We start from the raw sequence: 27,792 nt of genomic DNA on the forward strand, positions 1-27,792 counted from the left end.
TGGAGGAATATGGGCAAGGTTTACCATTTTGTCATTCTGCTGCATCAGTCTTTCTTGAAAGATGTTTCTTACCTAGGAGTGAGAATTTTGTTTCGGTTCATTTTTGATAAGGATTTGCCAAAATTCACAAATTTCTTGATATTTGGAATGGAAAGAATTTGAGATTTAAAAAATTTGAATGCAGGAAAGAGCAACACTGACAGATTTGTCCCTTCCTGGTTTAAAGCTTTCTGCAGTTATATTTACTCTCCAAGTAAAGCTACAGTCCTTTACATATCTACTTCACATAACTCCCCTTTCAATTCAGTGGAATATATATTTCAAAGTAAGCATGCCTAGGATCAGATTAAAATCCATAAGTGTCGAGTTCTGAACAATACATTTCACACAGATACACACACACACGCACACACACACGGGAACGTTCTGAACAACAAGCCTTGAAGAGAAACTCTCTTAACTCTATCCGCTGCTATTTTGTTGATCGCTGATTGAACACTGACCCTTTGTACCTGGAGTGTAGATATGCCGGCCTTTCTTTTCTTTCACTATAGAAGGACGTCTGATCATGCTGCTATCCATACGGCACACAGATATCCATCAAGTCTATTTGTTTAAGTGTGTTACATTCTTTCCAACAGGGAGCAGCTGGTTTTATCTTTGTCATGAGTATTAAAATGTAGATAGACATCCTTTATATCAAGAGTCTACCTCTAAGGCAGCCAAATCAATACCCTAATGTATCCTAGCTCTTGAGTTGGTTAAGGATGCCTTAGTAAAATGACTGTAAAAAGAAAATTCAAAGTTACTTCAGAGTATGGTAACTTTATGGATCTCCGTTATATATAATTTAGCCTGACAGCAGTTTGCTCAATGATAAAAAGTTAATACAACTTCGAGAGTGGGAGGGGGGAATAAACTGTGGGTTTTTTCACATTTTAAAAACCAATATGTACACTAGCCTCAAAGCTAGCAATTTTGAAATGGCATTGAACTGGACACTGTGCTTGTAGAAAAAATATAAATAGTCCCTGTGAGTCATTTTTTCTCTGAATAGAGCATAAAAACATACTTTTTCAATAAAAGACTGTTTTGAGGATTACCACTTAATATTAAAGAGAGTCTGCAATGCAATTTACTATAAAAATGTGATTTATTACATGCTAGAGGATGTTCTCTGGAAACAGACAGGTTTATGCTGGTATTACTGTAGTTTACTATTCTCACGTCATTGTACCAACACCACTTTGATGATTGACAGTAATATATCAATTTAAGCTTTAAAAGATTTGCCGCATTAATGATGCCTTTGCAGAATGAACAACCATTTCATGATACCTTTTTGAATCAGCACTTACAGATATGCACAAATGTCGAAGGAAGAGAGAAGGAATGCTCCCATCCCCCATGTGCACACACCTGCTATAGATGCACCTACTGGAAGCTCACTGGGTGACCCTTGGCCAGTTGTACTAAGCCTAACCTACCTCACAGAGTTATTGTGAAAATAGAATAGAATAGAATAGAATAGAATAGAATAGAATAAAAGACCATGTGTATTGCCCTGAATTTCTTGGAGGAAGGGCGGGGTATAAATATATTAATCAATAAACAAACATTTGTTTCCCCTGGTTGAAACAACAATAGTAATAAAGAAGAAAAACATTGGAAAAGTTTGCCTGTTTAACTGGCCATTAATAAAGGAGTGACATCCAATATACTTCTATTGTTTATACAATGGGAAACAATATTCCACCAACTGGGAAAAAATATTACCCCGTTTATGTTATTGATTGCCGAGCAAATTTCAGGCAATTTGTTCCAAGTAAAATATCTCTCCAGTAACCATTGACAGAGGCTGGAGAACATTTTTTTCTGATTGGTGGGGTGTTTCCCCCTCAGCAAATCTATTGTTCTCTATTGTATAAGCAATGGAAGCTTATTGGATGTCACCCATTTTTAATTGCATCTCAAATAGGAACTCTGTCCAATCTTCCTGAAATTTGACAGACATGATGCCCAGAGAGATTAGTCTTACACCTGGATTTAAAATGACAAAGTGATAGGCAGCTGAAGACAGGATGGGTATGTCTCCAATTTCAAATCATGAGTTCCGAAATACAAATTCAAATTGTAATCCAAATTAAGTAATCCCAAATTAACTAAATGGGAATTAAAATTTTACAAAAGGAAGAAATTACAAAAATATTTTTAAATCTGAAAAAAATGAAAGACGCAAATAACAAAATGTTTTCCAGTGTACATCTCTAGCAGGAACTGCTTTGGCTGATGCTTGGAGTAAGGGAATTTTAAGCATTATGTCTGCTGTGTGCTACATGAAATACTTTTTGATAAGTCTCTGTGTGGGACCTGTAAGGTTTGAAATGGCCCTAACTATCATGTGTATAAGCTGCAATTTTGCAACTACTTAACCTTTAGAAGATTTGTGATGGCATTCAACAGTGAGAACCCATTCACCAGAAGCAGGGTGGCCATAAAGAGTAAAGGCCTTAACTGCATTCTGATTTTTCATTCACCAGTGGCCTGTTCGTGCTGCTTTACTTCTCTTGTTATACAAGGCTATTGTGAGTAAAGCTACCATTGAATTGGCTTGCACCTTAGGAAATTTCCTGCCTCGAGGCCTAGACTGAGTCCATGTGAACGATGTTTTAACCATGTGTACTCCATTTTAGGAAGAATTTCTAATTCTTAGATACGACCATGGTATCCTTCTGGATAGGTTGTCTGGGTTGGGAGTTGGAGGCACTGCACTACAGTGGTTCCGCTCCTACTTGGATGGCCGATTCCAGAAGGTGGTGCTGGGGGATTATTGCTCTGTGCCATGGCAATTGTGCCATGGGGTTCCACAGGGCTCTATTCTATCCCCCATGCTGTTTAACATCTACATGAAACCGCTGGGGGAGGTTATCCGGAGGTGTGGGCTGAGGTGCCATCAATATGCGGATGACACCCAGCTCTACCTCTCTTTCTCATCAAAACCAGGTGAGGCAGTGGCTGTTCTGAACCAGTGCCTGGGCACGGTAATGGACTGGATGAGGGCTAATAAACTGAAACTCAATCCAGACAAGACGGAGGTACTGTTAGTGGGTGGTTCGTCTGCCCGGCTAGGTGATATTCAACCTGTTCTGGAGGGGGTTGCACTCCCCCTAAAGGATCAGGTTCGTAGTTTGGGGGTGCTCTTGGATCCAGAACTGTCACTTGAGGCACAGGTGAACTCAGTGGCACGGAGCACTTTTTATCAGCTTAGGCTGGTATACCAACTACGCCCTTATCTGGACAGAGATAGCCTAGCTACAGTTATCCATGCTCTGATAACTTCTCGTCTGGATTACTGCAATGCGTTATACGTGGGGCTGCCTTTGAAAACGGTCCGGAAACTTCAGCTGGTCCAAAATAGGGCAGCAAGATTGTTAACAGGGACTGGCCTGCGAGCTCATATTACGCCAGTACTTTTCCAGCTGCACTGACTGCCAGTCCATTTCCGGGCCTGATTCAAAGTGCTGGTGTTAACATTCAAAGCCCTTAACGGCTTGGGACCAGGTTACCTGAAGGATCGCCTCCTCCCATATGTGCCTGCCCGGACCTTAAGATCATCATCAGCGGCCCTTCTCCGTGAGCCCCTGCCAAAGGAAGTGAGGCGGGTGGCTACTAGGAGGAGGGCTTTTTCTGTTGTGGCACCCCGGCTCTGGAATGAGCTCCCTAGTGAGGTCCGCCTGGCGCCTACATTGTACTCCTTTCGGCGCCAGGTGAAGACCTTTTTCTTTTCCCAGGCATTTTAGCTTTCTAAATTTTTATCTTTGCTGTTTTAAATCTGTATTTTAAACTCCTGTACTGCTGCTAGGTTTTATTGTGGTTGTATTGTTATATTGTGGTTTTAATGTTCTATATATTTTAAATTGTTTTATTGTGTGTTGTTTGGTTTTAGTTTTTGTGAACTGCCCAGAGAGCTTCGGCTATTGGGCGGTATAGAAATGAAATAAATAAAATAAAATAAATAAAATTTATTTTCTCTGTTAGCTGCTGGGTAGATATTTAATGTGATCCCCTCCCCCCCGCCATCCTATAATTGTTGGAATAACCTTAATGAAAAGATACTGTTTTATTGTTACTGAAGTGCAACTACGACTAATGCCAGTGGAAAAAACACAGTGCCTCTAGCTTTTCACTAAATCATATCCTTATGTTGCATTTTTGTTGCACTTGCTTTTCAGAGTGTTTTACATGGAAGTTGATATCGTTAGCATAGTTTTATACAAGGACAGTTAGTTACACTGTCCTTGTATAAAGCATAAAATTAAATGACTGACCTTATCGTTATTTTTATCACCATCACCACCATCACCATCCCACCCTTCTAGAGATCAGAGCAGTGTACATGGTCCCCCATTTTTTCCCTCACAACCACCTTGTAAAGTAGGTTTAGTTTGAGAGAAGGGGACTGGAGAAAAGTTACTAACTGAGATTCATGGATTTGAACACAGGTCTTTCTGGGCTTGTGACATAAATGGAAGACATCAGACATCAGAACCTGCCTTAATACTAAGTTAAATTGATCTATTTAGCCCTTTGGGTCACATCCAACAGTGTCTGTCTACTGATACAATGGATACCAGTGGTGGAATGGATTCCTCCTTCTCCTGCAGCTCCCTGCACCCACTCCTCCAATCTCATCTGGAGGGTTGGGGTACCCTCTGCAGCAGATTTGGGTGGCATGGTGAGTACAGGGTGAAAGAAAGGAAAAGGTAGTCCCATCACATGAGCGGAAGTCATGTGATGGATGTTGCCCATTCTGTCTACTCTTCAGGAGCCATGTATACGTTCATGAAAGTCAGTGGTAAACTCTTTTCCTGGACCATAGCACCACTTCAGGCTACAGGTATGACAACCACATGTCCAAGTTATATCCTAGGCGGGTAGAGGGAGTTGTGAGCAGCGAGGAGGATGGCTGTGGGGAGTGATGGATGTGTTTTACCTATGGTGTGTGTGTGTGCGTGCACGCACGTGCAGGTTAACACAGTCCCTTCCAGCATTTGCATTGAAATTTGCATTAGCAGGGCCCTTTCTTAAATATTTCACACTAAATAAGATCTCAGAAAGAGCAGGAACTCTTCTCTTTGTTGCACCTTTTGAGGAGCATGGATACACTGGAGCATTTACATTTTAAAAAAAATGTTGATTTCTATTGGGAACCTCTCACTTCCATTCCTAGGGATATTTAAAAATAGCTTCCCAGTGTGCACCAGGAAATGCCCTGCCCAGATAGATGGATAGATCTTCTTCCATCCTGCTTTCCTCAGAGGAAGAAAGAGGAGAGAAATGGTGCATTTCACAATTAACAAAATGACATAGAGCCATCAACATGATCACACCTGAGTTCCCTCTCTGGCACTGTGGAGCCCGTTCTGCTCCCTGGTATACTGGGGAGCTGCGGTCAATGAAACAGGCTGGACGTCGGCTGGAGCGCAAATGGTGCAAGACTCAAAGTGAAGATGACCGAGCATGCTCTAGAGTGCATAATTGTGCCTATTGCGTGGCAGTGCGGGCAGCAAAGAAGGTTTATTTTGCTGCCTCCATTGTGTCCTCAAGTAGCTGTCCAGTGGAGCTCTTCTGGGTGGTCCAGCGGTTGTTAACATCTTCCCCAGTAAATGGGGCCCTGGCCCCATCGAGGACCCGCTGTGACCTTTTTGCATCTCACTTTGAGGACAAAATCGCTTGTCTCCGCAGCAACCTTGATGCTGTTGTTAGTGCAGTACCAGTCAAGGTGTCTGATGCCACCATCTGCCTGATTTTGTGGGATCAGTTCCAGTTGTTACAGCCTGATGATGTGGACAAGATGCATGCGATAATGCAACCAACCACATGCCCTCTTGATCCCTGTCCCTCCTGGCTAATAAAAGCTAGCCGAAGGGGTATCACTGGGTGGGTCCAGGGAGTGATAAATGCTTCCCTACGGAAAGGGGTGGTCCCTGCTGTCCTTAAGGAGGCAGTAGTGCAGCCAGTCCTGAAGAAGCCCACTCTGGACCCAACGACCGCCCAGTCACAAATACCCCTTTTCTAGGGAAGGTACTTGAGAGGGTTGTGGCGAACCAATTGCAGGCACTCTTGGAGGATACTGATTATCTAGATCCATTTCAGTCTGGGTTTCGTTCTGGTTACAGGACTGAAACAGCCTTGGTCGTAGGGATGGCGGAGAATTTCTCCCCGAAACTTCGGGGGGCCGAGCGCCAACGTGTTCAGCCCCCCGAACAAGTTTCGGGGAGAAATTCTCCGCACCCCCCTGCCCCCTGCACCCCCCCCCCGGACGGGACTTACCTTTGCCGAATGTCCCTCCCGGCAGCAGGTCCGGCGGGTCTTCGTCAGGGGCGGGGGCGGCAGCCAATCTTTCGACCGGCTGCCACCGCCGCCATTGCAATAAAAGAAAAAAAAAACACCCCCGTGATAGGCTATGTGACGATTAACGTAGCCTATCACGGCTAGATTTGCAAAGTCAGCCGTGATAGGCTACGTAAATCGTCACTTAGCCTATCATGGGTGACTTTAAAAAAAAAAAAAAGCGCGTACGGATAATGGCGGCCCCCATAGGGAGCCGCCATTCCCGTTCCTTATTTGGTCGCTGTAGTCTACGTAAATGTTTAGGTAGACTACGGCGAAAATAAGGGCAACGCTATTTGTGTTGCCCTTATTTTCACCGTAGTCTATGTAAAGATTTACGTAGACTACAGCGACCAAATAAGGAACGCGAATGGCGGCTCCCTATGGGGGCCGCCATTATCCGTACACGCTTTTTTTTTTTTTAAGTCACCCGTGATAGGCTACGTGGCGATTTACGTAGCCTATCACGGCTGACTTTGCAGATCTAGCTGTGATAGGCTACGTTAATCGTCACGTAGCCTATCACGGGGGCGTTTTTTTGTGTTTTTTTTAACTGTTTAGTTCGCGGCCGGGCGAGGCGAGGCGCCTCCTCCCCGGCCTGAATTTCGGCCGGGCGAGGCAGGAAGCCTCCTCCCCCCGGCCTGAACTTGGGGGGAGCAACGAAGCACCTCCCCCCCACCGCGGGAAATCTTCGAGGACAGGTAAGTGACTTTCGTCCACCCCTACTTGGTCGCCTTGATGGATGACCTTCATCGAGAGAGGGATGCGGGAGTGCAACCCTGTTAATTCTGCTCAATCTCTCATCGGCTTTTGATACCATTGACCATGGTATCCTCCTGGATCGACTCTGTTGGATGGGTATTGGAGGCACTGTGCTACAGTGGTTCCAGTCCTACCTACGGGGCCGATTTCGGAGAGTAACATTGGGTGACTATTCCTCGGCCCCTTGACAATTGAGCTGTCGGGTGCCTCAGGGTACCATCCTGTCCCCAACATTGTTTAACATCTATATGAAGGCGCTGGGAGCGGTCATTAGGGGATTTGGAGCTAAATGCCATCAGTATGTGGATGACACACAGCTCTATCTCCCTGTGACATCTGAATCGGGAGAGGCTGTGCAAGTCCTGAATCACTGCCTAGACTCAGTAATGGGCTGGATGAGGTCCAATAAACTGAAGCTGAATCCTGGCAAGACGGAAGCCCTGTGGGTGAGTGGTTCCCGGGTCCAGGAGATAGGCTCATTGCCTGTTCTGGATGGGGTTGCACTCCCTCTGAAAGATCAGGTCCGTAGTCTGGGGGTACTCCTAGACCCATCATTGTCGCTGGAGGCCCGAGTGGTCATGGCAGCTCGGAGTGCCTTTTACCAGCTTCGGCAGTTTCACCAGCTACGGCCTCTCCTGGACAGGGATAGCTTGACCACGGTGGTACAGGTAGGGATGTCAGAGCATTTTGCCACAAATCTTGGGGAGGCCGAATGCCAGTGCATTCGGCCCCCCGAAATTGGTGGCGAAACGGTTTGCCGCCACCCCCCGCCATTTGCGGGCCCAGCCGGCCAGGATTCAGGGGGGAGGGACGGAGCGCCTCCCCCCCGGCCAGAATTTCAGGGGGGAGGGACAGAGTGCCTCCCCCCCTGGGCAGAATTTGGGGGGAGGGACGGAGCGCCTCCACCCCACCTCGAATCAATTTCGTTAAAAGGTAAGTGACTTTCGTACATCCCTAGCAGGCATTAATAACCTCAAGACTGGATTACTGCAATGCACTCTATGTGGGGCTGCCTTTAAGGCTGGTCTGGAAGCTGGAGCTAGTGCAGAATGCAGCAGCTCGGCTGTTGTCGGGAGCTGCCCCTTTTCAGCATGTAACTCCTTTGCTGAGGGAACTGCACTGGCTGCCTATTCACTACCAGGCCAGGTTTAAGGTTTTAGTAGGGATGGCGGAGAATTTCTCCCCGAAACTTCGGGGGGCCGAGCGCCAACGTGTTCGGCCCCCCGAACAAGTTTCGGGGAGAAATCCTCCGCCCCCCCACCCCCCCGGGACAGGACTTACCTTCCCTGAATGTCCCTCCCGGCGGCGGGTCCGGCTGGCGGTTCGTCCGGTGTTCGAGCAGGGCGGGAGCGGCAGCCAGTCTTTCGACCGGCTGCTGCCCCCGCCATTGCAATGAAAGAAAGAAAGAAAAACCGTCCCCTGATAGGCTACGTGACGATTCACGTAGCCTATCACGGCAAGATTTGCAAAGTCAGCCGTGATAGGCTACGTGAATCGTCACGTAGCCTATCACGGGTGACTTTAAAAAAAAAAAAAAAAAAGTGTGTACGGATAATGGCGGCCCCCATAGGGAGCCGCCATTCCCGTTCCTTATTTGGTCGCTGTAGTCTACGTCAATGTTTACATAGACTAAGGCGAAAATAAGGGCTACGCTATTTGCGTTGCCCTTATTTTCGCCGTAGTCTACGTAAACATTGACGTAGACTACAGCAACTAAATAAGGAACGCGAATGGCGGCTCCCTATGGGGGCCGCCATTCGCGTATGCGCTTTTTTTTTTTTTTTTTTAAGTCACCCGTGATAGGCTACGTGACGATTCACGTAGCCTATCACGGCTGACTTTCCAGATCTAGCCGTGATAGGCTACATGAATCGTCACATAGCCTATCAGGGGACTTTTTTTTTTTTTTTTTTTACTTTCGTGTTCGCGGCCGGGCGAGGCGGGAAGCCTCCTCCCCGGCCTGAATTTCGGCCGGGCGAGGCGGGAAGCCTCCCCCCCCGGCCTGAATTTCGGCCGGGCGAGGCGGGAAGCCTCCCCCCCCGGCCTGAACTTCGTGGGGGGAGCAGCGAAGCGCTCCCCCCCACCGCGAAAAAGCTGCGAGAAAAGGTAAGTGACTTTCGTTCACCCCTAGGTTTTAGTACTAGTGTGCAAAGCCCTAAACAACTTGGGACCAGGATACCTGAGAGAGCGCCTCTTTCCCTACCAACCTGCCCAGTCACTGAGGTCATCAGACGGCATGTTCCTGGTGGCTCCACATGGACCTATGGTCCCGTTGGAGTCCACCAGGAGAAAAGCCTTCAGTGTGGTGGCCCCTTCCTGTGGAATTCCCTGCCTTTAGAGGTCAGGCATGCGCCAACATTGTGTTCCTTCCGACGCATCCTGAAGACATTGTTCTTTCAAGAGGCCTTCCTTGCATGACCAGCCGTGGTTTGTTGAACTCCACTTCGTTGGGATTTGTCTTTTTTAAAAAAATGTTTTAACTCTTTTAACCATTGTTTTATTCTTTGATCATGTTGTTCACCGCTCCGAAATCTTCTGATGAGGGGCGGTATATAAATATTGTAAATCAAAAATAAAATAAATATAGCTGCCTACCTTCCACCCTCCTCCTATCTCTTCACCCCTTGCCTTCTCTTCCAGCTAACCTCTCCTGTCCACTGGCCAGCTGATCAGTGGCATTTTGAAGTCTGTCCTCTACTTCACTGGTCACTTGCAAACAGCCAGCCAGATCCCACCCACTCCGATCCTGGTTTTCTTTTCCAGCTGACTCAATGACCTGGCTTGCATGACACGACAATCCACAGTGGGTTGTCACCCTTGTTTGTTTCAGGGTGGCTTGTCATGACATCTGAACCTGGTGTGGTTTCCTCAGTGTGGTTGGTTAACCACAGACAAGCCACCCAGAGAACCCATGAAATGTAATCTTGACACTAGAGATGCTTGAGAATTTTGTTAGGTCCGCATTTTGAAGTGAACTGACCTGCACGTCCCAGGTTAATGTGTGGATTGGAATGCAGTTATCCTTTGGATTTCACACTTCTGTGAATTTTGCAATGCAATTCCTGGCTCAAAAAATGTATATAAAATGTGTGGTTTAGGATAAAATATGTGTAGAAATGTGCACTTCAAGAAAAAAATACGTTTAAAATGCATATTTTGTGAAAAACATACATTTGAAAATATCTATTTAAAAATGCAGATTTTTTGTGCAGATTAAAAAACAACAACAAATTCAGATTAATGCAGAAATGGGACTAAACAGACTTATGAATTAACTCACACGAAACTGACATGAGCTGGAGATACACTGTTCTGTCCAATGCTACTTGACATGTGTAAGCAAACCTGAGAGCCTGCCCACATGGGGCTCTGGTTCTCTGCCCTGTTGGAAAGCTATTCCCAAATTCATACTTGGACAAAAGCCCTTTAGCTTTCTAAAGGGGTTCAGAGTTAGTGTTCCAGACAATAAATGGACACCAGACTGTAATAAACATTACTGGATAATAGGAGGAAATTAAATTATAGTAATCCCCCCGACCATGGAGCCCAAGTCAGCAATGTCTTACAATAATAGCAACATAATATAAATTTAAATAAAGCAATAATACAGAGGTACACGTTATATCATATCAAAGTTATAAATCATCAATATTCAAGATAGGCCTGACTCCTCTGCAGAGCAAATAACATCACTCATGGCATGGACAAAATAAATAAATAAGGAATTTTCTCCTTTCTCTGCTCAAAAAGAGCATTAGAAGGGCCATTTGGTAATTTAAAAATGCAAAAACCATGAACAATCTTCAAGTAACAAATTTCACACTTCATACCACCTGGCAATAATCCCAAATTCACAGGTATTACTCTGTCACTCTAGGCTATGGATCGTTTTAGCCCTGTGCAGGCATACCTACATTAAATTCATGTACAATACATGTATTTTGAATGTATGTTGGTTAGTTCTCATGTTCAAAGTATGTGTGTTCATCACAGTTGAATTGGTGTTCACACTGCCTGCTTTTATATATTAATATAAGAAAGATTCCAGATAATATCTAACACTGTGTTACATCCAATGTTATGTGAGCAGACTTCAGCTCATGCACCTGGAGTTTCCTTCCCCCACCCCCACAGCCTCTTGCAGGCCCTCAAAGGCTGATCCAGAGAGTCCCCTAATCCGCTGGAGCAAATTTGGGGGGTGCAGGGGTAGGGGACATTTGATCCACTAGCGGTGTCTATTGCACTGGCGGAAGGACACTGTCAGATACAGCCATATAGGTTTCATCTCAAATTTTCCTGGACAGTACTCCATCTTTTGTTTTTTAAAAAAGTGAGGAAAACAGCCAATAGAGAGGGGAAATGGGAACTTAGTTTAGGTCATACCACACTGAAAATGCTAGTACTGAGGAACAAGTAGATTACAGAACACTGACCACTCTCTTTATGGTTTGGATGACCACATTTTACACAGGTATGCCATCGCCTCATATAAACAACAGTGAACACAATCAAACAACTGCAATCCACGTGTGTGTGATTATGGTTTGGATACAGAGGGCAGCATCCAAAAGTGTCATTCTGCAAACTCAAATAACACCTGCAGAGCTCTGCTGAAACCTTCCTTTGCACAAGCGTTTGCCCATTATGCTTGTGCAACTGGTTGTGCAGACAGTTGCACAGCTGGTTGCACAATGGGCTGCACAAACATAAGGCATAACCAGTTTCACAACCAGCTTACCCAAATATAACCTTAGTTGGATTCTTCTCTTGTGCATAGTTCAGAACCTAGTTTCCGCTGGCACAACGTCATTTGTGTTAATGGAATTACACAATTGGATACTTCCCAGAGTATTAAAAGCACCACCTGCTCCCACTTGATCCTGTCCACCTAATGAGATCAGTGAATGACCTCTGCTCTGTATTCCTCTCCCATCTGAAGGGTGGCTGGTAGGTAAGCAGGATCGGGCCTTCACTATACTTGTCCCCAGAGTCTGTAACTCCATCTCATGGGCAGCTTGACTAGCTTCTTCCCTGTTAACTCTTTGAAGAATGGTGAAGACCATTTTGTTCAGATAAACCTTCAGTGTTGGTTAGTTTGCCCTCTCTGAGTTGTTGGTCTTTATATCTGGCTCTCTAGTTTGTTGTGTTGTAGTTATATTTCTGTGCTGCACATTTTTTAAATTACAGTTGTTTTAACTGGTTGCATGCCTCTTTGGGGGCCCTTTCACTTCAAAAGCTACTTATAAATCCCAAATATGATGCATTTTTGTGTGCACAGTTCCCTAGTATACACATTTTTGTGTGCACTTTTCTTTATTATACCCATTTGGGGGGCACATTTTTTGATTTGCAAAATACATCACAAAACTTGGGAAACTGTGAATATTGGCACTTGACTGTCCTGGTTAGTGTGTAGGTGCAGGAAGTGCAAATGAAATTCTCACCTATCTCTACTCTCGGGAATAGGGGACTATTATCATTGTAGTTCCTAAGCGAACTTTACAAGTTGCTTCCTTAACAAGTGACTTCTGTCCTGTGCCATGCAATACAGCCAGTTTACAGCCTGTGGCATGTGCCAGGGGACACTCAATAGCTTGATGTTTATCACCTCCTTTTGCACCTCGGAAAATATTGTACATCCCCACACTTAGTGCTCACTCTCCACCCAAAGTCAAGATTTTAGGAATGTATCATACAACCTACATCAATCTGTTATGCCTGATAGTGACTCTTCTATATAATGCTCTTTGTAGCACATAATTTTATTAGATTATTGTAGTACCTTTAAATACATACACCCACATGAACTTTTGTTCTAAGAAAGTCTGATAGTCACTAATAACAGCTCTAATAAGGACCATTGGAGCACTCTTAGCAACTTTTCTGCACTGCATTTCATTTTCAGTGTACTTTCATTTTCTCTTATTCTTCCTTCAACACACCAAGTAGCCATCTTTTGTTACAAGGCACATCCATTTTCCCCTACAGTTATTGTTTCTGAGGATATTTTTCAGCTGGACTGATGACTACTTCCTAGAACTGGCAAGTTATGCTACTTGTGCGGTAGTTCTGTACTGGCTTTTAAGACCTGTCACTTCTGCCAATATTGGAGTGGCAGCAATATTGACCTTGGCTGAAGCTAAATGTTACTGCTTTTAAGACTGCAAAGCAAATTCCACTAGCATTACGACTCTGGAAATGCCTTGAACTATGAAGGATGGGGAAATCCCACTATGCAGAGTTGAAGTGCTGTGGTGGGTGGCAATCACAATGTTCATTATCAGCTTTCTTCTTTTGATCCTGGTATCCTCTTGGACCTTCTCTGTGGATTGGGAGCTGGGGGCATTGTTTTACACTGGTTCTGCTCCTGTCTGCAGAGTAGGGTCCAGAGAGGAGTATTGGGTGGCTGTACCTCAGCCCCCTGGCAGATATGCTGTGGGTGCCACAAGGTGCTGTTTTATCCCCAGTGCTATTTAACATATATATGAAGTCATTGGGTGTGGTCTTTAGGAGTTTGGGATCAAGGTGTCACCAGTACACTGATGACACTCAGTTCTATTTCTCCATTATATCAGGGGAGGCCGTGCATGACCTGGATCAGCACTTAAACATAGTCGTGGGCTGGCTGAAGGCCAATAAGCTGAAGCTAAATCCCAATAGAATGGAAACACTATGATTAATTGGTTCCTGTGTCTGGGAATTAGGGAGCTTACCTGTTCTGGATGAAGTTGCACTCCTCCTGAAAGAATAGGTATGCAGTTCGTAAGTGCTCCTACATTAATCATGGTCATAAGCAGCCCAAGTGCCAATACACTTCCAGGCAGAATTCAAGTTGCTGGTGATGACATTTAAAGCCCTAAGCAGCTTGGGACCTCGATATTTGAGGGAGCACCTCCCCCTATATATGCCTGCCTGAGGATTCAGGTCTGTTGGAGGAGCCCTCCTCTGTGTCCCACCAGTGTGAGACATACACTATGGTGGGATGTGGGAGAGGGCCTTGTCTGCTGTGGCACCCCGATTGTGGAATGCTCTCCCCTTGGAGGCCTGATTGGTGCAGACACTGGTTTCATGTTGGCACCAAGTTAAAACAAGGCTTTTCACCAAAGCATTTGAGGGCTAACTGAATTCCCTAAAGTTGCACAATGTTTAAACTGTTTTATTGTTTTAGATTTTTAAATTGGTATTAGCTTGCTTAATGGTTTAATATGTTTTAGCTGTTTAAATTATTGTTTTATATTGTTTAAATTGATTTTATCTGTATGTTGCCCTGAGATCTTAATGATATAGGGCAGGATTGTTGTTGTTGTTCAGTCGTTAAGTCGTGTCCGACTCTTCGTGACCCCATGGACCATAGCACACCAGGCCTTCCTGTCCTCCGCTCTTTCCCGAAGTGTGCTCAAATTCATATTCATTGCATCGGTGATGCTATCTAGCCATCTCATCCTCTGCCGTCCCTTTCTCCTTTTGCCTTCAATCTTTCCCATCATCAGGGTCTTTTCCAGGGAGTTTTCTCTTCACATTAGGTGGCCAAAATATTTGAGCTTCAGCTTCAGTATCTGTCCTTCCAATGAGAAGTCAGGGTTGATTTCCTTTAGGATTGACCGATTTGACCTCCTGGCAGTCCAGGGGACTCGTAAGAGTCTTCTCCAGCACCACAGTTCAAAAGCATCAATTCTTCGGCGCTCAGCCTTCCTTATAGTCCAGCTGTCACAGCCATACGTTGCTACTGGGAAAACCATAGCTTGGATTATACGAACCTTTGTCAGCAAGGTGATGTCTCTGCTTCTTACTATGCTGTCTAGGTGTGCCATAGCTTTCCTCCCCAGGAGAAAGTGTCTTTTAATTTCATGGCTACAGTCACCGTCTGCAGTGATCTGGGAGCCCAAGAAAGTAAAATCTGTCACTGCTTCCATTTCTTCCCCTTCTGTATGCCAGGAAGTGATAGGGGCAGATGTCATGATCTTCGTTTTTTTAATGTTGAGTTTCAAACCAGCTTTTGCACTCTCCACTTTCACCCTCAGCAAGAGGCTCTTTAGATCCTCTTTGCTTTCTGCCATTAAAAGGGCAGGATACAAATGCTTTAAATAAATACATAAATAAAAACAAGTGACTTCTGTGGCACAGAGAGCTAGGCATGGGCAAATTCTCCAAATTCTTCCTTGAAACTCATTTTGCTTGTTTGCAATCCTGAATGTGAGAGTCTTTTTTTTTTTTTTAAGGGAAAATGTGCATTTTTAAAATCACACAGTTTTCCCAATTGAAAAAATATGAATTTTTTAAAATGTAATTTTTCCTGATCAAATATGTGCATTTCCCCCATAGGCTAAAGCACGAAAATGCGGGGGATTTGCACAAGTGACCCTTTGTGCAAGTGCGCACTTTCAAACATGAACACAGGTTCAGGAAGTTGTGAAAATCCCCTAAGAATTGTGTTCCTGCTCATATTGGTGTTTGGTGTTGCCAACAAGACATATCCCCATGATCTGCAAACAGGAACAAAATTCTTGTACATTCCTAAGGAACACCTTTTACCAACTTCAGCTGGTGTGTCAGCTTCACCAATTCCTGGACAGGGATAGTTTAACCTCTGTGATTCATGTATCGGTAACCCGGACTAACCAGTAGCAGGGCTACTGTAATGCTGTCTCTGTGGGGCTGCTCTTGAAGCTGGTTCAGAAGATGCAGCTAGCGCAGAGTGATGGAGCTAGACCGTTGAATGCAAACATAACACTTGTGCTGAAAGAGCTGCACTGGCTGCCATTTTGCTACCAAGCCAGATTCAGTGTATTGTTATTGACGTATAAAACCCTAAACAACTTAGGATCAGGTTACCTGAAAGATTGTCTCTGTATATATAGAACCGTTAGACCATTATGATATTTAGGGGAGGCCTTGTTGTCTGTGCCACATCCTGCAGAGTCCCATCTAGCAGCAACACATGGCAACCAGCCTTCTCTGTGGTGGCCCCCTCCCTCCAAAATGACTTTCCCTCTGCGATACATCAGGCACTGACAATCATATGCTTTTGACTGTTATTAAAGACTGACTTGTTTACCCTGGCTTTTCCTAGCCCTTAACGTGTATAAATGTTGTTTTGTTTTTATAATAACCCATTGTTTTATAAGTTCTTGTAAACCTCTGTGGGATTTTTAAAATGGGAAGTGGTATATAAATATTCATTCATTCATAAATAAATAAATAAATAAATAAATAAATTGCTGTCCAGCATGTGGGTTGTAAATGCAGTTGGACACAGGGATGACTTTTGCTGTCAGGGTGGAAACTGAGCCCATAGAGCCCCAGAGCAGTTCTGATTCTGAAGAAGAACAGCAATCCATGGGATAGGAGCTCGCTCATCTCTCAGAAGCACAGCAGCTGGCAGAGATTCCTCCTGCCAGCAAACCTGGGAGAGATAGTGACCCTGGCAGTGAGAGAGCGCTGGAGGGGGGCTTGGTGGATGCTCGGCGCAGACGCAGGGAGCGGCGCCAGATGGAGGGCGCCGAAAGGAGGCGTTCTGCTCATTTGGCGCTAAAACAACGGTCGCGTCCTGAGGACCCAAGGGTAAGAGGGAGGATCTCTCCATAGCCCATAAGTTCAGAGTCTTCCCGCACTTCTCCTTCAAACGGAGACCAACTGCCTTACCTGGAGCTACTCTGGCTACTCTGCTCTCTACCCCAGTGCAGTTCCTTGCTTAGTCGCTAGTGATTAGTATCTGTAAGAGTCATTAAGTAATAATGGAATAAAGCCTTGGAAAGAATCCTCGTCGTCTGTGTCTTGAGTGGGCTATTGGAGGGGACTGTAAGAGGCAGCTAGGGTGCTCCTGACATTTGCAACCTTTCCTATGTGTAGAATGTCTTTCTGACCTGGGGCATTGCATGTGTGTGAATGTGTGTCTGCATCATACACACACATACACATGCACAAGGAATAGGTAAATCTACTTCACTTTCTATAATGCACAAGTTCATTTCATCCTGTTTCTGCATCTGCATTGTTTTCATTCTGCACAAACATACACATTTTTGTGCTTGTTTTCTCACACATGAACATTTGTATGCATTTTGTATGCATTTTTCCCAGATATACACATTTTTGCAAACCATTTTCCCTAACATATGATGTTTGGTTTGCTGTTTTCCCTAAGGTACACATTCTTGCAAGCGCTTTCCCCTAATGTACGCATTGTTCTATGCAGTTTTTAAAATCCCAGAACTGCATTGCAAAATTCTGAGAAGTTCGAAAAGTGAAGGCTAATTCCAATCCTCTCCATGTGTTCATTCAGAAAGTTTGAATTAAGTCAGTCTGTATTAAATTCTAAACCAAACAAATTACTCCCTCATTCTAGTGTGTATAGATATGCCCTAACCCCGGTGCCAGCTTGTCTGGCAAAAGGGGGGGACGTTGCAGGCGGGTGGGGTGAGAAGAGGTGGCTGCTGCCTATTGGGTGCCCCCCCATGGCACAACCAGGCAGGGGAGGGGTTAGCAGAGCCTTCTTAAGCTCTGTGCCCCCTCCCAAACCAGCTCTCTTGCACTCGCAGCTCCCTCCCACCCTCCCTTAAGCAGTGTGGGTTTATGCTGGTTGCCCTTTGGGGAGCCATGTAGGAATTTTTGGCTCACAGTTAAATTGGCCTTTACTGTGTGTCTTTTTTTGGCTACTTCACACTGTTATTGGGGTAGGGTGCGTCCAGTAGGCAAATATGGCCCAATCCCTCATAGGTCACGTTTTAGTTGGTGGCTAGGATGGGCAAAAGCAGAAAGAGATTAGGGATGGTGTGCATGCAGAGGCACCTTATGGTGATAGGTGACACCTGAGGCCCCCCAACGGGTTGTGCAGCTCGGTGGGGGGATAAGGGTTGCCTGGGAGACCGACCTTCCTCACTCACCCAGGTGTTGTGTGGCACTGGGAGGGGGTGACAGGGGAAGGTCTACCTCCTCCACAAGGGGCAGTCTGGAGGGGTGGCCAGATTGATGCCACCTCTCAGGCTGGGTATGCTTTCGCCCGAGAAGTGCCAGCTAGTCGATGGCACAGTCAGCTGCCCGTTCTAGGTACCCCTTTGCAGATATTTTCAATAAATGTGGCCCAGTTTTCAACCCAAGTATTGTTGTTTGACTCTTCTTTGACCCATCTCCGCTCGCAAATTCTTGTCCTTAACCAATGTAACCCTTAGAGAGCTTTTCTAGTCAGATTTGGGCAAGCACTGTCAATATTTTTCAAGCTTATTTCCAAAATCACAGATAGAAAGTTGATCTAAATAAAATTGTTGTTGTTCAGTTGTGTCCAACTCTTCGTGACCCCATCATGGACCATAGCACTCCAGGCCTTCCTGTCCTCCGCTCCCTCCCGGAGTGTGCTCAAGTCCATATTCATTGCATCAGTGATGCTATCTAGACATCTCATCCTCTGCCGTCCCCTTCTCCTTTTGCCCTCAGTTTTTCCCAGCATCAGGGTCTTTTCCAGAGAGTTTTCTCTTCGCATTAAAATACTGTATATATAATCCTGGTGCCTAATATCCAAAATACTAGAGTGCATTGTTTTACTGCAAAACATCCAGGTCTCCCATGTATGATTTATATCCCTTGATCACAGCACTGTTTATTATTTTGCACTGGATTCCTGGCTGCTAAGTAAGTGAACTGTGAAGAGTATTGTGTCATGTCAAATGGTGACAAGGCGCTGTGTTAAATCTGCAATAGCTGGGCTTCAACGGATATGCTCACCATGGCGATGCATGGCCAAACTGGGAACTTCTCCCAGTCTGTTGGCTTTTTGTGCTCCACATCAGGAAAGGCAGAGCAGGGGGAAGCATTGGATACTTCACCCAGGGTGCTCTTGTCCCACCTAGCCTTCTCCTTGGGAAAGTCTGGGGGTGTGGGAGCATTAGGCATTGTTGCCCAAAGGTGCTCTGCGTGCCTCGTCTGGCTGCAGTGACCAACAGTGTATGTTTTCCCTGGCCTTTCCCTCAGGAAATGCTGGCGGGGGAACTTGCCAGGTGGGGAGGATGGCTGGCAGTTACAATTTTTAGCTTGGCCAGCAAGGCTAACCTAAAACTGTAAACCCCTGCTGATAAGCTCATTCATACATGCAACTCATCACTGAGTGATACAATCTCAAGTGTTGGAACATGCATGTATGAATGAGCCCGCTCAAATTAAGCAACGTTAGTGATTTTAGATTGTAAGCCTGAGGGCAGGGACTATCTTAATATTCATCTTTGTAAGCCACTCGGGGAGCCTTTTTCAGCTGAAGAGTGGGGTAAAAATGCCCTAAATAAATAAATAAATAAATTTTCTGTAAGGATTGTCTTTATTCTATAGAATAGGTTTCCTATTAATATAGTGGTTTTCTTTATTTTCAGTGTACCTGCTGCAGCCCGTATACTTTATGGATGATATAGTAAAGTTGAACATATTCCATTATTAATGTTAACAGCACTCTGCTAGTGCAAACATGATGGCCTCTTATCTTTGATGACATAACATTTACCAGTTTCCAGATTGAGAAGTATAAAGGATTGTGTCATTTGTGTGCTGTGGTTGTTTTCTTAGTAGTTGTCTGAGGCTTTCTCCTGCAAAATTTGTCAGGGTGAAAATTCCCTAAATGCAGGATGGCTTCATTTAAGTCACCCTTACCCACAGGGTCCTTTACTTCCTTTTTGACCAAAAGATGGTTTTCATTGCACCTAAGATCACATAAACTCATGTGTTTCAGATCCTTAGATATGATACTCAAGCTATGGTCTCCCTGAAATGTAGTCCTTTTACTGAAAAGCAGCCAGGTCAAGGTTTCATTCAGTAGAGATGGACAAGCAGGACTTTGCAAAGTCAATGAAAGATGATGGGGCAGCTTTCCAAAAAGGAAAATCAAACTACACGATGTTCCATGGACACACATAATGGGTTTTTCTGAAATGTAAAGTGCGACAGGCATAGGTATTTAGAATGGAAGCTCCCATATTAACTGGATAACAGAAAAAATCCCCTGCTGATCCCTAGAATTCCAAGATCTTCCATTGTGAGTGCTGATATGAGGTTCATTTCATCCAAACACACTCTTTGTTTTCCATTTTCCATCTGCTGCAGTGAAATGAAATGGAATGATACTAATCTGATTTTTTTTCAATAGGAATCTGTCATCAATCTAACCTAGCAAAGTATATTCAAATATTGCTGCAACCACGTATAAAATAAGTGAATTTTTAGAAGGCCACACCACTTTTCAGCAAAGCAAAATATAGCTTTTATTCCATTCTGGTGGCTAACATATGCTTCATTTCAAAATGATAGTAAATAATATTTTCCTGGAAATTCATTCAGTCTGGCCACAGTGGAATGTAACAGCAGCCAACCACATAAACAGAACAGCTGGCTCTTTAGTTGAAGCTTACCTTTCATAATATATTCCTTCCACGCAGCAGAAAGGGGGAGAACAGCATCGTTCCGCTGCAATTTGTTGTATCTCATTAACTGTTTCCTCCCCCTCCCTCTGGTTTTTCTCACTGTTTACTTATTCTTTTTCTCAGGCACCTTTGTGTATTGGTGCTATCATTTCTACTTAAGATCCTTTGAAATTATATTCCTGCCCTGTGCTGGAGGGTGGGGTTGTGCCGAGCAAGCCAGGAAGAGAGCAAGGAAACTGGGCAAAGTGGGAAGATGATAATTCTGGTCCCTGACTCACACCTCTTGCTGGGCTCCACAGCTCCATGGCTCTGGCTGCATCACACAGTTGTATCAGCCAGGGCAGGTGGCCTTTGTGAGACAGATGTGGAGAAAAACTGCTTCCCTCTGCTCCATCCCACTAGTATAAGTAGTGTGCTGCTCCAGACTTTAGTCTTTTCAGGTGCCAAATGGGTATTTAAATATATATATATATATATATATATATATATATATATATAGCTTGGCCTTTTGGATATGATGCTCTTGCCTACTCATATGCTCTGTTTTGTTTTGTTAGATTCTAGTGTGTTCAGAGGACAAAGAACTAGGCCCAGATGTGAAGAACAAGCCACCCATTCTGGGCTTCTGTACCAGTGAATTTGTAGTTAATTCTGATTTCCACCTCCACATTACCAAATGTTCTCATTTGCGTGTGTATGCAAACTCGCATGTATAAATATGTACCTGATGAATCCGATCATATAGTGATCTTTTGCAGAGACGTAGTTTGTACATGTTAGACTATGCACTGCATTTTGACAAAATGGGTAGATTAGCTCGGGAAGACTGACAGTTGAAACACAGACATTTTATTTTACCATAAATGTTTACAGAAAGTAAATGACATTAGTACACTAGTGCCCTAACACTGGATCAGCAAACTATTCCTGACTTCTCCCAGCTGAGTAGTAGTGGGGAATGGTAAGGAAAATGGTGAGGCAGGGCTTGGGGAGCTAAGTGCAATGTACAAGTTGAGGCAATTCCCAGTTGTAGAGGAGGCATTGGTAGTATTTATAGGGGCAGCCGCAAGTGGTCGGGTCTACAGTCCTGGTGGAATGACCTCCTCCCCTCTGCCTATAGGATTAAGTTTGGGATCGTAAGTCTGGGATATGTCACACGGAAGGAGCAAAAGCACACAATAAAAGGCTTGTATGCCCTTAATGATATCATCATGTAGCCAAAGTGCATAGTGCTGTGATGTTATCAGGTATACTACTTGATGACTGCCTGGTTGGCTTAGATGACAGAGGAGAAGGAGAAGGAGGAGGAGGAGGAGGAGGAGGAGGAGGACCAGCAACGTAGGGTTTTTGAGACCTTTTCACTCCCCTTAAAAGCCTACTTCTCACTCCAAAAATTATATCTCAAAAGAAGTCAGCACAGCACTAGAATGCTTCACTTCATACATTCTTCCTAAGCAAATGTTCATTTATGATCCCAGCTGTTTATAATAAATTTGAATGCATTACTGCTACATATTGTGATCATGTGTTTTAGAAGTCTTCCCTTTTCTGTACATTTATTTATTTAAGGAATTTCTTGCCCACTTTTCATTATAAAATAATCCCAAACCAGGGAACAAGCAATAAAACATGGTAAAATAACATAACATTGATTTTAAAAAACCCAATCAAACAAGGGAGAACAATAACAGATAAATAACAATTTAACAGCTCTTGGGGATCACCTTGTTTATTTTTGTCCTACTCCTAATTAAATGGGTTTCTAGCCTACTTCCATAGGAATTTACAAGCTGAGTTTTGAAATTTATCTGTGAATAGTTTGAGTGAGGAAGCCTGGGGCATATGAGTGTTCCTTTCTCTTGCTTGTCTGTTCCTTGATTTTGAAAGCAGGCACGTACAGTACAGGTTTGTATACACATTTAAGCCTGAACTGGAACACAATGGATATTGAAGCTGTTAACAGAACATTGCGATTCAAAAGCTTTAGTCAAAATGAGATGCCTTTCCACTGCAAATATTTGAAATATGTGTCAGCTTTTTTCTAGTTAAAGTGGAACCTTATATTTTATAAAAGTCAATATAAACTGAGGCGTAATGGTGAATTTTCATCTACCCTGCTAGAAGGCTGTTCAACTCAATTGCAAAATGGGCATAGATTTATTTGATGTATGCTGAGGTTAGGTAACTCTAATCAATTATAAAGAGATTGTGTATATTCCTTCCTCTACTAGTCACTGTTACAGTATTGCTACTTACAGGAGGCTGTACAATGTGAAGTTGTTTTCTGTACACAGGAGAAGGGGTGAAATATGTAATTGTTCTTCCTTTTCATTTTGGGAATAGTCCTGTCAGCAGTTTTCAGTAGCAAGTTATGAGCTGGTTGTTTATATCTGGACGAAGCTGCAGTCAGCTCCAATTACACGTCCTCTAAATTCTCCCTCTCTCTCTCTCTCTCTCTCTCTGTGTGTGTGTGTGTGTGTGTTTTCCTTAATTTCAGCAAAACCATTTGAAAGTGGACAGTATCTGGACATCTACGGAATTACAAGAGACCAAGCTGGGGAATATGAATGCAGTGCTGAAAATGATGTCTCAGTCCCAGATGTGAAAAAAGTAAAAGTCACAGTAAACTGTAAGTCATGTCTGTGTGTGTGTGTGTGGTGTGGTGTGGTGTGGTGTGGTGTGGTGTGTATAAAAACCAAAAGCCATACAAATAAATATTGGAAATTAGTGAAAAACATTGTGATGTATGTCTCTTCTCTTCTACAAGCAAGTGCCAAATAGCAACTCTGTGTGGAGTGAGCCCATTATGCACATTCAGCTGGGGGAGAAAAGCAGTATGGCAGCAGGCTCTGGCCACAAGTAGGTGCCTTCTATAGAAGGCTCCTGTACGTACAGTAGTACCAGCAGAGGCTTGCTAGAGACAGTGGCGCAGCCAGGGCCAGACCTTGGGGCACAGGTCTGGAACCCCTGGGTCCAGATGACCCCCAAATGACTCCCTGAACTCCTTCTCTCCCTCTCCTCCTAGTCTGGCTGGCTCAGCCCTGGCACTAGCAAAAAGAACTGTCATGGCAGCCAGCCAGGCAAGCCTGAAGACCCCATGGAACGCCATTTTAAAAGTGAAAGTCTGCCCCTTTGCCACTCCTGTGCCTTCATTGGCTGTGGCACCCCAAAGGCAGTGTCTGATTGGTTCTGATCACCACTACTGAAAAAATAAGTTTTTTAAAAAAACAAAACACTTTACCTTTAAAATGGCACACTGGGTGAAGAGGAGCTGCTGCTGCTGCTGCTGTCACCACCAGGGTTGTTGTTGTTTTTTTAAGAAAAAAAAATGAGGGATGGAAGAAAGGCTGGTGCCAGTGGGGGGCTGGCAGCGGTAGCAGAGGGTGGCAGGAAAGCAACTTAACTGGGGGGCCCTCAAAGCGAGCTGCACACCTGGCTAGAGATGTTATAATCACTGCCTGCCGCCATGATGCTGCTCCCATCCCCTGAGCATTCATTATATCCAGTTGCACATCTGGAAGGGGCTTATGTTTGGGGCCTTACTCACTAGGAAGCAGGAGTGAAGAGGGAAGAAGCACAGTGGACTAACAACCAAGAAAGGGGAGGCAGGCTCCGGTGCTCAAAAAAGGAAAGATTATTGTGCTCTACGCGATGTCTCCTTCTTCTTCTCGTTACTCACTAGGCCAGAAGTTTCATTCTGTCTACTGATCAGAGGGGCTGATGTTTCACACCCTATTTCCTTCTGTGCCCCAAAAAGGATCTGAGGCCTAAGCACACAGTCCCAGGTAGTTTGCTAGACTAAGCCCCAGTCTCAGGCCAGGAGGTTTCTGGCTGAGGTCCTGAAACTTCTGGCACTCGTTATATCGTCAATAATAGAGACTTGTGTTGAATACAGGGCCAGTGTCAAGGGTAGGCATGATTGGGCACCTGCCAAGGGCCCACACCCCAGCAGGGGCCCACTGACAAGGTCCACCTGGAGTTGCTTCTCCTTTTTACCATTGCAACCTGCTTGTTCACCTGCCTGTCACTCTGACCCATGCTAGGGTGGTGGTGAGAAGGAGGAGCAGTAGATACCACTGTCCACTTATTCACTGGCTCTCTGCCTGTCAAGCAAGCGAGTGGTAGCAATGATCGGAAAGAGGATGAGGAGTAGTAGCAGCTGGTGACAATGGTGGTGAAAAGGTAGAATTCAATGAGGGAGGGAACCCATGGAAGAGCCCTCAAAAACCTGGAGCTGGCACTGGTTGAATCACTACATGTTAAGGTTAGGGATGAGTCAAAAACCTCACCCAATTCAACTTCATTAGTTTTTAATGATGTGGAGAGAGGCGAGTGAGGTTTTGATGGGATGGCAAAATTTACCACGCTGCCATGGTCACCATCATTTCCCGCACGCATGCAAGCAACATCCCTAGTATGATGGTATATTTTTCAGGTGACTATCTTTTCTTATACCAACAATTCCCCTCAGAATGATGCTACATGATGACACAGCATTGTTCCAGGGGAAATGAAGTGGGAAAATGAGAGCCACCATCCTGGGAGAATGGCTGTTTCCACTGAATCTGGCAACAGCAGCAAAATAAGAAAGGAAGCAAAAAAGAAGCAGGTATGCTTGTTTCCCATCTCCTTTTCTCTCTCCCACAATTTATGCCAAAAGGTCACATTTGGATCCGCTTTAGTTAAAATGCTACCCTAAGTAGTTCTGTGCTGAATTTTTGCCATGGGGCATGAAATTTTGTACAAATGTGTACAAAACCCCCCTCTTCCACTCTGTTCTTTCATGTTTCTCCTGTAATTGTTCCTCTGATTATCTGTTGCTTTGGGAGGAGGCATCTCCTCCTTCCTAAAGGTAACCAGGCTAACGCTCTGTGTCTTGCTCTACTGTGCCGGCAGTCCCAGTTCCTGCAAATGCTGCAAAACAAGCCTTTCAGCCCAGTCCAGCTATAGCTCTGCATAATTATGCATGATCAATTGGGGCAGAATGTGGACAAAAATGCACATTTGGACTGAAAGTCTTGTGTGGTGCATAGATGTTTCAAAAAGTGTGCGCTAGAATCTGTCATCATCCATCTATCTATTATAATAACTACATTTCTGCCCCAGTCAACTAAGTATGACTGGATTAGGAGCAAGTGTGCATCAGCCCAGTTCCCTCAGCAATGGTGTCATATTTTATTTTTACCCTGACATCTACCCCCTCGTAAACAGTTCTGCACCTTTGTTCAATGGAATATTAACAAGAGCTGAAAATGAAGGAAATGTTTGTGAAACATGTCTTCCAGTTTTATCTTGGCACTAAATAGCTCTGATCCAGAGCACCATGTGCATATCTTATATCAATGCAAAGATAGATGCCATAGAATCATAGAATCTTAGAAAAGAAGGGTTGGAAGGGCCCTACAAAACCATCAAGTCCAAACCCCTGCTCAGTGCAGGAATCCAAGTCAGAGCATCCTCGACAGATGGCTGTCCAGCCTCATCTTGAATGCCTCCAGTGTGGGAGAGCCCACCACCTCCCTAGGTAATTGGTTCCATCATCGTATTTCTCTAACAGTCAGGACATTTTTCCTGATATTCAGCCGGAATCTGGCTTCCTGTCACTTGAGCCCATTATTCCGTGTCCTGCACTCTGGGATGATCCAGAAGAGATGCTGGCCTTCCTCTCTGTGACAACCTTTCAAGTAGTTGAAGAGTGCTACCCTATCTCCCCTCAGTCTTCTCTTCTCAAGGCTAAACATGCCCAGTTCTTTCAGTCTCTCTTCATAGGGCTTTGTTTCCAGTCCCCTGATCATCTTTGTTGCCCTCCTCTGAACCCTCTCCAGCTTGTCTGCATCCTTCTAAAAGTGCAGTGCCCAGAACTGGACACAGTTCTCCAGATGAGGCCTAACCAGTGCTGAGTAGAGGGGGACTAGTACTTCCCAGGATTTGGAAGCTATGCTTCTATTAATGCAGCCCAAAAGAGCATTTGCCTTTTTTGCAGCCACATCACATTGTTGGCTTATATCACCTTGTGATCTACGACAATTCCAAGATCCTTCTCGCTTGTAGTGTGGTTGAGCCATGTATACCCCCATCTTGTACCTGTGCATTTGGTTGCTTCTTCCTTGGCATTTATCCCTATTAAATGTCATTCTGTTATTTTCTGCCCAGCGCTCCAGTTTATCAAGATCTCTTTGAATTTTGTTTATTTATTTATTTATTTATTTATTTATTGCATTTATACCCCGCCTTTCTCCCTCTCGCAAGGAACTCAATACAAAAAAATACTTTTTTCCAAAGTATTAGCTATCCCACCCATTTTTTGTCATCTGCAAATTTGATCAGCATTCCCTGCACCTCCTCCTCCAAGTCATTAATAAAAATGTTGAAGAGCACTGGGCCCAGGACTGAGCCCTGTGGTACTGCGCTCGTTACCTCTCCCCAGTTTGAGAAGATCCCATTGATAAGCACTCTTTGAGTCCGATTCTGTAGCCAACTGTGGATCCACCTGATCGTTGTTTCATCTAGCCCACTTTGAGCTAGTTTGCTCACCAGGATATCATGGGGCACTTTGTCGAAAGCTCTGCTGAAGTCGAGGTATATTATGTCCACAGCATTCCGACAGCCCACAAGGGAGTTTACCTGATCAAAAAATGAGATCAGATTCATCTGGCAGGATTTGTTCTTGACAAATCCATGTTGGCTTCAAGTAATCACTGCATTATTTTCAAGGTGCTTACAGATGGATTGCTTTATCATCTGCTCCAGAATTTTCCCAGGGATTGATGTCAGACTGACTGGTCTGTAGTTGCCAGGTTCCTCCTTTTTACCCTTTTTGAAGATAGGGACAACATTAGCCCTGCCTCCAGTCATCTGGCATTTCACCCATCCTCCATGATTGCTCAAAGATTATAGACAGTCATTCTGAGAGTTCTTCTACCAGTTCCTTTATTACTCTAGGGTGCAGTTCATCTACTCTAAACCACTTTTAGGCTGATGACATCCAGCTATAGCTTTCTTCTGCTACCTGCTCAGGAGAAGTAATCCTGGCCTTAGCCAGTGCTGCGGTCATTGGATGAGGTTAAACAGATTAAGGGTGCAATTCTATGCATGTTTAGACAAAACAAAAAACAAAAAAACGCAACAACCTACAACTCCCAGCATGCTTCAGCCAGCATGGCAGACTGGAGAATGCTGGGAGCTGTAAGACTTTTTTCTGTCTAAACATGCATAGGATTGCACCCTAAAAAACATTTTT

General features: G+C 44.5%; 1 protein-coding gene across 3 annotated transcripts in view; it reads left to right on the top strand.

Annotated features, from left to right (window-relative positions):
* Positions 1 to 27,792, top strand: part of NEGR1 (neuronal growth regulator 1) — a 791,297-nt gene that overhangs the window by 528,665 nt on the left and 234,840 nt on the right. For all 3 annotated transcript variants that reach the window (XR_014790510.1, XM_084852229.1, XM_084852228.1), the window contains exon 4: positions 23,050 to 23,181. Coding sequence is in view for 2 of the 3 variants with exons in the window: in XM_084852229.1 (XP_084708355.1) it covers positions 23,050 to 23,181 (132 nt within the window). In the remaining variant the exon portion in view is untranslated. The remainder of the gene's footprint in view (positions 1 to 23,049; positions 23,182 to 27,792) is intronic.

This window comes from Heloderma suspectum, chromosome 4 (assembly GCF_057233095.1).
Source record: "Heloderma suspectum isolate Gila_16-S chromosome 4, 16-S_ref, whole genome shotgun sequence".
Classification (NCBI taxonomy): Eukaryota; Metazoa; Chordata; class Lepidosauria; order Squamata; family Helodermatidae; genus Heloderma; species Heloderma suspectum.